The sequence below is a fragment of the Puntigrus tetrazona genome, chromosome 18, assembly GCF_018831695.1.
Source record: "Puntigrus tetrazona isolate hp1 chromosome 18, ASM1883169v1, whole genome shotgun sequence".
In the NCBI taxonomy this organism is placed as follows: Eukaryota; Metazoa; Chordata; class Actinopteri; order Cypriniformes; family Cyprinidae; genus Puntigrus; species Puntigrus tetrazona.
This window is the reverse complement of record NC_056716.1, coordinates 12956612-12968291: the sequence shown is the minus strand read 5'-3', so window position 1 is coordinate 12968291 and position 11680 is coordinate 12956612. Positions and strand designations below refer to the sequence as shown.

Genomic DNA, 11680 nt, shown 5'->3' with positions numbered 1-11680 from the left:
TGTCTTTCAGACTGATCACGTTTTCTATCATTCGTTTCCTTCGCCTTCTTATCTGTTGTGCTATCTGTTGTCCATCAGTCTCTTTTGCTTTGTTTCTCGCTCTCACGCATCTCTGCGACTGGTTTCACCTTTCCGTGTCTTATTAGTCTGTACCAGGCCTCTCTTTGCTGAATATTGCGCCCTTCTTGAGGGATCAGCATCGCGTCTTCGCTGTTTCTCTGCTTCAGACATCTATAGCAATCGTGGAAAGTGTTGATCATGTACTTCTATATAAAAAGAAATGAATGCTTTCATTCAACAAGGACACGTCGAATTTATTTCAAATAAATGCTGTTCAGTTAACTTGTTTATTCATAAAAAGCATCCTTAATATCAAAGTGGAAATGGTCGCGCTGCTATACATTTCATTATTGAGAATAATGTCTTTCTTGTGATGCACATTTGCATATTAGAATGATTTCTGAAGGACGACACTGGAATATTGATGCTAAAAATTCAGCTTTACCATCACAGGAATAAATTACATTTTAAAATATCTTTAAATAGAAAACCTGTCCTGTTAATTCTAATAATATTTAACCAATCTTATGGACCAAATAATGAACAGTAAACTTTTATAAGTCTAGTTATATATAAATTACAACACACTGACAGGTTTACATATAAACATTATACTAATTCATGTCTCTGACTAACATTGCTGGGTAAAATAGTTGATAGGTAGCATAGTTTTTTCAATGGTCAGACACATGGCATTGTTTTGCATAATAACAACAATGTAATCTCACTCTATGAACTATTATCAATAAAATAAAACAAATACACTTACCAGTTTGTTTTCAAAATGTCTGTCACTGAAAGGCAATGCAATCATGTGATGCAAATCTATTGCTCAGTTGCATAGGGTTGTGTATTAGTAAGTTAGCTGACATCATAGTGACACACTCGCATTGATAATAGAAGGTATGACTATTGTATATATAATATCATAAAAATAGTTTGTGTGCTGTCCTTTTGGTAAAGATATTACAAGCTTAGAAAGATTTTCAGCTTAGAAAAATCATTAAAAATGCTATTAATTGTATTAAAAATTGTATAATATAATAATTTATAGCATTGGCAAACAGGCAACTCAATGGCAGATGGCTGCAGAAAGAGTTCAAGCCTGTAAGTGGCTCCTTTTATAGCAGTTCGGTCTCAGTGAAAGTAGGATATGTTCCCATTCAAAAGCTGCCTACAATAAAACAGTTAATGGGTTAATAGCAGGGCATGCTCTATTTTGGACAGGTCATAATGTGCCTGTGGTTAATGAAGCTTTAAGTTTTTTTATAGCCTCTTGCGTAGACACATGAGACAAGGGCATCCTTATTTTCGATACTTTCTTCCTCTAGTTCTCTCTTTCCACCGACTGGCCGTGTATTTGATTGCTTCTCACTGACTGCACATGAAAATCAACATAACTTAAATTAAACGGGTAACTGTATGTAGGATCCAGCAATGAAGCCATGATATTTATCCTCATAAATCAGCAAAATTATGGCCTTAAAGATGTTTTTTTGTTACTAGGAATTGGGAGGTAACACTGTTTATATATATATATATATATATATATATATATATATATATATATATATATATATATATTATATATATTTATATTTTTTTTAGGATTTAAATACGGTATTTACTGCTTGCTGATGAATTACGACAGTCATTGGTTAGTAGTAGAGTTGTCTTATAAGAGTCTGACATCTAGTGGTTCATGTTTTGATGGAAAAAAAGAACCCATACAATTTCTGGACTGTTAAAGACATTTTATTACATCAACAACTGTTGATAAAATAACGCAGCCATATTCATACGGTCATTTTTCTGGGGATGCTGAAGTGATCGATCGCAAACCGAGGTCTGATACTGCAGAAAAAAAAACACAACTGCATTTGCAAGTATTAACTAGGATATCACTTTGGCTGACACTGATATTTGTAGATGAACAAACATAGAACCATGTGATTCATCAAGTAGTGAAGAATTGAGGTCCAAAATAACTGCAGATGCAGTTCTTCGGAAATTATTTCTAGCAATTTTCTGAACGAGATCAGATTAACATTCAGTAATCACTCAACTTTATGAAGCAGAAAAATTCATCCTGCAAGCCTTCACACAACACAAGCAAGTCATCCAATGCATTATTATTATTATTATTATTATTATTATTATTATGTAAATAAGGTCATATTCTTGAAACATGCTTCAAAAAATATATATATTTCAATTAAAATTTACTGGATCATCACACTGGGAATCCTGAAATGCTTTCTGATTTGTATTTTTAATTTTTACAAAATGTTATAGAGAGTGAAGGCACTGTGCTTGCTCATTTTCAGCTAAATGAAAAAAAAGCATGAATTATACTTTTAAATTATTAAAATTAAATAATTATAACATTTCTTTTAAAATTAAAATACAACAACACTAGCCCTGTAATATAAATACTTTGTAAAAATACAATTTAAACATTATATCATTATTTTCTCCCTTTTTTGCTTTACAGTAATAGGAGCCGGGGGTAAATATAATCTCATACTACAAAAAAAAAAACTTTTTAATAATCCTAAATTTAATTTTCTCTAGACATTTTATCATTCACATAGTTTCGGGATGAGCTATGACCGAGTTTATGAACATTTGATATGTTGTTGCTTTGAACTCTTTTCAAAAATCGTCTGAATCCATGTAACGTAGCGATGTCCTACGGTACATTTCGAGCACGATAACGCCAGAAAGACTTTGGGTATCTAGGCAGGATGGTCCACAGTGTTTCCCTTTAAACTGAGATTGAACCTTCTCTAAAGTTAGTCTTTCCAATCAGGACGTTCAGCAGAACTGCCTTTCCCTCTCCACACTCCTTCTGCGCCTTTTTAATGATGTCATCGAGCTGCGACTCATCCTCTCTGCCAATCAGGTAACCTTTGCCCCCGTAACCATCGGCTACAATATGGTAATCTGCAAAAACAAGGTGAAACGGAAGAGCACGTGAAGCAATATTGATGAATATACAGTCATCCCTTCAGAAACGAGTCAATGTAATGATCACATTGAACACTTTAGCGCACGATAAGTTTTACTCTGTAGCATTGACATTCAGACAAACACAGTGAGCAAGAATTTAACGACCGCATTGCGCCGAAGCCTCTCACCTGTAAAGGCGAGACCGCAGGCTACGTTGCTCCCGAGCATAGGCACTTGTTCTCTGGAGATCTGACTCCAGCAAGCATCATTTCCCACCAGAGCGATCACTGGGGTCTGATGTGAAGAGAAGAGACCTCATTAGAGGGTTAAAGAGAACCGCGAGAGGAGCCACAGCAACAATGGTTTTGAAGTAATATTCCAGGTTAAATTAAGGCCGTAAAATTCCATTTAAATTGCCCGGTTGGTTAAAACAAAGTGTTGTTGATAGTGGAGGTCTTAATTTTTGTCCCTCCATTAAAAATCCATTCTAATGAAATTTTCAAGCTTAAAAAAAAAACCTTTGTCAAAGCAATGTAATCCGATTCCACATGAACTCAAGTTTTCCGAAGAGAATTAATAGCTTTATGTAACTAATCAATTGAATTTATTCACATATAAATATATATATTCACATATCTCACTTTGGAGATTCCCCAAGAACAAGAGAGGGTTACACTTTATTTTGATAGTCCACTTTAGACATTCTACTAACTAGAAGTAACTTTGCATGCCAGTTAATTCTCTTTAATTCTGCAGCTACATGCCTAATAACTCTCAAAGTAGGCCGTTAGGGCAGGTTTAGGGTTAGTTGAATAAGTTGACATACACTTGCAAAGTTTCTCTCAGTATGTAGTATGTTGTGGACGTGTCAAAATAAAGCGTTAGAAGACATTAAGCGGACAGTCTACTAATACTCTAATGACTGCTAGCTGACAGAGAGTTGAAAAGTTACTTACGGTTAGTTAAATGTCTAAAGCGTATAAAGTGTTACCCAAAAAAGATTTGCTGTCACGTGCCAATCAAATATGGTTGAGCTGCTTTTGAGCTTGTTTATATACAACTAAAAGGCTAAATGAAATCAGTTCATCATACAAAATGACCATGCCTATACTCGTATTAAACCACTCAATTGTTGCTGTAATGACATCTTGGTGAAATGGACTGTCAATGGAGAGACAAAAACACCTCAGATTTTATTAAAAACAACTGTGTATCAAAGATGAAAAAAGTCAGGAGCAAATTTTAGGTGAACTATCCCTGGTTGGAGATCTTGGACGGTGTAGGAGTCAGTGATAAAAGTGAGTGTTGCATGCGTTATGGTACCTTGTGACGTGTGAAGGTATCAAATTCAGCCACGCTGTATCCCAGTGAGCCATCACCGTAAACGATCCATACCTGGAAACAAGATATTGGCTACATTATGTTCACATGCTCCCTTATAATGTGACTAAGGCTATATTGTGCATAAAATGGAGCGCTTAGTGAAATGTTTGATGTTTGAATTAAAATCTTACCTCAGACTCAGGTCGACAAAGTTTTGCTCCGAGAGCAAAACCTCCTCCGACACCCAGAGTCCCAAAAGCACCTGGCGCAAAGACAAGCCACAAATCATTACTATGAGTAAAGTTGGAGATTATTATGGAATTAGATCAAACCTATAAGAAAGGTTACTTTTGTATGCATGTAATTTTGCATTAATTGTTATTATAATAGTAAGTACATGTAACAAGGACATAACTTAAAAATAATGCGTTATCAGAAAATTATGTTGCTTGCCAGGACAAATATATTCAAAATTATTTTAGTATATATGTATGTTTTGAATGGATAGAAAGTGTGTACTGAAGTGCTGTTGCTAAAAATCATTACGTTCTGAGCATTCAAACAACTTAACACAATAACTGTGACGGCTCTGCCATTAACCTGGGTCCAGCCAGCGGAGCGGGCCCCGGGGTCTCATGATATACGCAGCGCTGCCGACAAAATCACCCCCATCAGCCACTATGATGCTGTCCTCGGCCAAGAGCTCATCCACACGGTGCAAAACACTCAGAGGGTTCAAATGCCTCTCTGTCTTCTCGTGTGCTTTTGATCTGATGGCAAAAATTGGCATAACGAGAAACTACACCGCTAGACAACATCACACTGCCAATTGTTGGTCCGATTCTCTCTCCAGAGACAGAATCCAAGCAGCTAAGATAAGATCACCTGTTAGCTTTCTCTTTAATGCCATCTCCCTCTTTCAGGCTTCTAGGCCATTCCTCTGGACATATGTGTCCCTTCAGGGCTTTCGAGAGACGCAGGAGGAAAGAACCAGCATCACCTGAGTAAGTTAGGAAAGGAAACTGTGTCACATAGCATACCAGCACACATTATCTTTGTAGTTTCATAGTAGTCAATTAGATAAAAGGTTAATTTAAGCAACTGCCTTATATATATATATATATATATATATATATATATATATATATATATATATATATATATATATATAAAAATGTAAGCTACGTTAATTGTACTATAACTGTAAGTAAAATGCAGCTATTCACCTTGAATGGCCACCGTTGGCTTCCAGAACATGTCTGAGTTCTTCAGTAACTGACACCTGTCTCTGTTGACAGCAATGATTTTGCTCCGTCTGTTTAGCACCCGTCCATAACTCAGTCTGAAATCACACACAGTGCCTATGCAACGAAACACACGCATTCAGGCACAAGATACTATGCAAAACACAGATTTCCCAAACTTTCCCACTTACCACAAAAATACATTTTACGTATGTATGCAATGTATTAAAATACTTTTCCAGGCATGGATTTACAATTATTAAATTCTCTGGGATTTCCAGACATCCAAATATTCAGAGTATGCGTATGGAACACATTTCTGCACATGTTCCAACTGTTCAGTAGGAGGCGATGTTTTTTCACCTGCCAGCAGCACGAGGTCAGCATCTTTTAAGGCATCTCTCCTGTTTTGTCTAATGTGCAGCGGACTGTTCTTTCCCAGCATCCCCCGGGACATTCCACCCAGGAAGCAGGGAATGCCTAAACATTCTAATGCCTTTCTGTGAAAGAAGCATAGCGGAAACAATCTGATAAAAAAATGACTTCAGACAGGTGCTTTTGATCAATCATGTGAATCACTGGTTGTTGTTGTTTTGGACTTGAAACCAAATGTATTTTTGATCAATGAAATCTATATATACAGTACCAAAAGTCAACTGTCTAGACACACACACTGAACTCACATTTCTTAAAATCTTATAAATTAGTGTGATCTAATGGTTTATACTGAAATGCATTTTTAGATATACTTACACAGCAGTGCCTGTGTATAAAAAAATGAATGAATAAATAATATTTAATCATTTTAATGCTTTAAATAGATGAACTAGAGAGTGGGAAGTCACCATGCATAACATTTTTCACTACTGTTTTACAGCATCCCAGGATGCATTTATGCATCTAAGTAAGTATTGTGACAAAATGACCCCTGAACTGTTCAATGAAGAGAGTCTGAAGAGACAGCTACTCATTTACCTGACATCATCCGCTGGCGTAGGGGGCAATGTTGCCTGACTGCCTAACAGTATGACAGGTTTCTTGGCTCTGCTCACCAATTCCACACACCTTTGGACCTGGAAAGAGTAAAAGGTTAAGTGATCTTATCTTCTGTATTTGAGGCACAAGTCAACATTTCTCCTTCATCTTTGAGCTTTCTTTCCTGGGGTGGTTGCATAAAGGTTTAGACTAGTCTTACAATTTAGTCATCTATTTTTGTTTCTTTTAAAACTGGTCATGTTTCTTTAAAGGTAGTCACTTCATAAGAATGACCACCTCTTGTTATCTGCTAGTCGGTCAGACTAGTTCTCAAGACACTGTCTTCACATCGAGGCTACGTTCATGCCACTGGCACCTGGTTTTGTTTATGCAATGAATGTGTTATATATTGAGACTGAATGATGATAAGATTGTAACATTATCGTTATCATGATCAGTTGCATCTACAGTATAACTTCCGTTACGGTATATGCCATAACAGGGTAGACAAGTTTCACCTCATCCTCTGTGGCATGTGGAATGTGAACAGGAAGTGGGGACAGATCCCGCGTCTCCCAAGCTCCAGCAAATAAGTTTGATAAATGATTCCGGAGATACCTATGTGAAGACAAGAACAGCGGTTGCTTTAGTTATTAAAAAAAACATTACATGTCATTTAATAACAAGATCGTGTGTAGGAATAGTTATGTGAATGGTGAGAAATGTTTATACCATGCAATGATTTTCCCCATCAGGCCTTTGGGAGTGTTTTTAGGGGCAAACTCTTTTTCCACCACATGGTAAGGGTACAGCGTGTCTATGGGAAACTCTATAAAGACTGGACCTGTGAATCAAAGAAATACTGTAGGATACTGTAGGAGTATTTGCAGTATTATGTATTTTGTGATTAATGATAATTATGACTAGCTGAGAATGAAAATATGCCTATGGCGGAGCCTAAGCGGGATGAGGTCACACTGTTTAGAAAATGTAAACGGTTTAATAATTGGGGGATTAAAAAAAAGGATTGAATGGATTTTTATCATTGTAAGGTGGCTGTTTTCACTCGGTGCTAGGATAGATAAAAAAATAGGTTTTCTATTGATGCATGGTTTGTTAGGATAGGACAATATTTAATCTGAGGATGCAAAAAAATTGAAATACTTTTAAAGTCTTTAAAGTTGTCCAAATGAAGTCCTTAGCCATGCATATTACTAATTAAAAATTAAGGTTTTATATTTTTAATAGAACACTAGACACTAAAATACCTCCATGGAACTAAAATACCCTTAAAATACCCTTACTTAATACCCTGAAACTTTTTATCATGAATGAAAAAAATCTATAATTTTCACCCATATGATGTATTTTTGCTTACTGCTACAAATATACCCATGTTACTTATGGCTGCTTTTGTGGTCCAGGGTCAATAAATATAAATGTAACTTCAAAACATACAAGCAAATATAAAGTGATAAAGGGGGGCAAAGGCCATTATAACTGAAACCAAAATTATATTTCAGTATCTGAGAGTGCTTTAAGTGCCTGAAAACCATAGTTGAGTACATTTCGGTGACACTATACCTGGTGTGCCAGACTGTGCGATGGCCAAGGCTTTCCTGACTGTGGGAACAATTTCTCTCACGGTTCTCACTGATGCACAGAACTTGCAGAGAGGCTTGAAGAGGGACATCTGGTCAATATCCTGTAGTGCACCTCTACCCTGCAAAGAAACAATATTAATGACGACTGAACGATGCAGCTGACAATCAACAATTATTTTACTGAAATTCAACTGATTAAAAGCCTGTTCACACCGAGAACAATAACGGTTACAACTATAATGTTGTAATAAGCACTCTAATTTATGACAATAGGCATTACAGAGCTTGAGCGTTAAGCAACATAACCGCCTTGCATGCTTATAATAAACAGAACATTATTGTGTGTTGTTGTGAATGCTAATGTAGTTATTGTTATAGAGTAAGCATCTTTATAATCAATCTATGTGTGAACAGGCCATTAGTAGATGCAGTGAGGTGAACAACAACTTGTGTTGAATATATCATAAAAGAAAAGTTGTGTGTGTGTGTGTGTGTGTGTGTCCACAGGTTGTGTGCAAACAGTCCACAGGTTTGTAATGCCTTTTTTAATTTAGTGTGAATGATTAATGATGGTTTTTTTTTTAAATCCTTGCTATCATGGTTCAAGGCTAGTTTTCTTAAGAATCACTCTGGAGTTAAGATAAAATGCTGTGTTTACACAAGACACAGGTAGAAAAATGAAGAAAAGATAAGGAAGTTATGGAGATCAGAGCAGAGAGCAAATATGCAGGTGACACGCGCATGAACCGCACGTGACTAATAGACTTTAGTTCCTGACCTGTAAGAGAGTGGCAGCAGCCCCACCAATCAGAAGCAGTGGTGATTCGGCCATCTGAGCGTTCTTCACTGCAGTCACCGTGTTTGTTAACCCCGGCCCTGCCGTCACCGCAGCCACACCGACTGTACCTACATAAGCAAAATGTAAGATCATCAGCTTGTCCAATATCTACCACAATGCATTCGCTTCTCTGTTTTTTTTTATTTCGTCTTACCAGACAGTCTCGCTACGGCATCGGCAGCAAACACAGCTGTGGCCTCGTGGCGTGTGTCGACAATACGAATACCCAGTTTTTCACAAGCCACCAGGATGGGTGAGATGTGTCCTCCCACCAACGTGAAGACAAATCTGACCCCATGAGTTCGCAAAACCTCCGCCACACTCTCTCCTCCATGTCGAGGGCTCTGTCTCTCCGTCTGGGAATGAATAACATCAAAGCTGCGATGAAATGGAAGTAGTGACAGATACTGGTGCATCTCGATAAATCAGAATGTCGTGGAAAGTTTGTTTATTTCAGTAATTCAGCTCAAACTTGTGTATTAAATAAAATCAATGCACTGATCTGACAGCCATCCAGAAGACAATCTCTGACGCCCTTCACAAGGAGGGTAAGCCACAAACATTCATTGCCAAAGAAGCCGGCTGTAAACAGAGTGCTGTATACAAGCATGAAAACAGAAAGTTGTTTGAAGGATAAAGTGTGGAAGAAAAAGATGCACAACCAACCGAGAGAGCCGCAGCCTTATGAGGATTCTCAAGTAAAATCGATTCAAGAATTTGAGTGAACTTCACAAGGAATGGACTGAGGCTGGGGTTAAGGCATCAAGATCCACCACACAGAGCTGTCAAGGAATTTGGCTACAATCGTTAAGCCACTCCTGAACCACAGACAACATCAGAGGTGTCTTACCTGGGCTAAGGAGAAGAAAAAACTGGACTGTTGTTCAGAGGTCTAAAGACCTCTTTTCAGATGAGAGCAAGTTTTGTATTTCATTTGGAAACCAAGGACCTACAGTCTAGAGAAGCTCATAGCCCAAGTTGCTTGATTTGGTGTGTAATGTCATCTGTGCCCTCACTGACAAAAATCACCAAAAGTTGGAGTGCTTGACTGGCCAGCAAACTCACCAGACCTGAACCCCATGAAACCAGAGCTTCCACACCACCTCAGCAGTGCCACAAACTGATCCCCTCCATGCCACGTCTAACTGAGGAGGTACTTAAAGCAAAAGGAGCCCCTACCAAGTATTGAGTACACGTACAGTAAATGAACATACTTTCCAGAAGACCACAAATTCACTAAAAATTCACTTTTTTATGTTCCAATTTGTTTCCAATTTGGGTTTTTGTTAAATGTGAGCCAAAATCATCACAATTTATTTAATACGCGAGTAAATAAAGTACAACTTTTCCATGACATTCAAATTACTGAGATGCACCTGTATTTTTCTCTGTATTATAATTGAAAAAATATGTACCAAAAAATAAAATAAATAAACAAAAAGTAGGTTTTACAATAATATAATGTCAAAATTTTCCATTTAATGCAATTTCTTACAAAAAATATGTTTATACATTTTTCAGTGCATCCAAGTGTGACAGATTACTAGAAAAAAACCTGGGTGGGACTTGGTTTTTGATTGGACGTTAAGATATAGGCGCTGCAATCAAAAGTGGAGGCAGATGAATGTATGCTTACAGGAATAGGTTTATGTGACTAAAAGATGGAATAGATCCTGCAAGCACCAGAGAAAAGTCTGTCGCTTTCACAAGAAGATCTTGTTACAACATTTGTTTAAACATGCATACACTTAGGCGAATTTTAATTTCACACAATAATAATATTTAATGTCAGACTAATCTTACTGCGTTTCTGTGAACTGCCTAAAAAACTAGCCAGTGTATGTGTGGAGACACGCTTTACCGGTTTTACTTGTTCACTTAGTCCTCCAACCATAGGCTGTTACACACATTTCTGACAATACAATACAAATGCTTAATGTGTAAAATTGCCGTTGGAGTCCTGTCACGTGACAGCAGGCCTATTATTACAGCACCTTTTGTTTTGTTGTGGGAAAAAAAGACAAAAATAATCAATAACCCAATTCCTGCTGATGTTGTTACGCAAGAGTAACCATACACGTGTACAAACGACACACATATACGACTCTCCTGCAAAACCGCGCTAGCTCACCCCGTAGGCAAAGCATGTTATGAAAAGTTTATATATTATAATCAATGCAGATATGTTACGGTGTTTCATACCTTATGAAATAGCTGGTAAAGTAAGCCCAGTTTATAGGACGCAAGGATCACACCCCCAAGGGCAGCACCCAGAGAGCAGCCCAGAACTACAGAAATGTCCATCGCTAAAGTGGCTCGGTGGTTTACGAGCTACCGTCCACCTGTCCAGTCAGACACCTGTCCAGCAAGAGCAGGAAAACAAGTTAAAAAAGCGAGCTGCTAACAATGTCGCGTCTTTCAAAGTTGACTTTTCCCGAGGACAAATGGCGAGGCGGCGGACAGTATTCAACACGCTGTCATTGTTGATCTTTTTATGGCCTGGCTAAGGTCAGACAACAGCTTACCTGCCAGATCTTCCTCCCCTGGTGCAGTTACCGCTGAGGCCGATGAACGCACTCCTAACACAAACAGAAAACACTGAATGGACCGACAGCGCTACGCAATAGGCGGAACAACTCTTGCGCTGTTTGAGTAATTGTGTTTACTTGCACATTCAGCGCTCT

General features: G+C 37.7%; 1 protein-coding gene across 1 annotated transcript; it reads right to left on the bottom strand.

Annotated features, from left to right (window-relative positions):
* Positions 1 to 1797: 1797 nt before the first annotated feature.
* ilvbl (ilvB (bacterial acetolactate synthase)-like) lies at positions 1798 to 11679 on the bottom strand. The gene is made up of 16 exons (XM_043216625.1): positions 11522 to 11679; positions 11199 to 11354; positions 9151 to 9352; positions 8937 to 9064; positions 8139 to 8277; positions 7287 to 7398; positions 7073 to 7172; positions 6555 to 6652; positions 5943 to 6079; positions 5562 to 5696; positions 5221 to 5335; positions 4936 to 5105; positions 4527 to 4597; positions 4336 to 4407; positions 3201 to 3306; positions 1798 to 3006 (listed from the first exon to the last, which is right to left on the bottom strand). Exons 2-16 carry the CDS (start codon positions 11298 to 11300, stop codon positions 2828 to 2830), a joined length of 1866 nt encoding a protein of 621 aa, XP_043072560.1. The 5' UTR covers positions 11301 to 11354; positions 11522 to 11679; the 3' UTR covers positions 1798 to 2827.
* Position 11680: the final 1 nt, after the last annotated feature.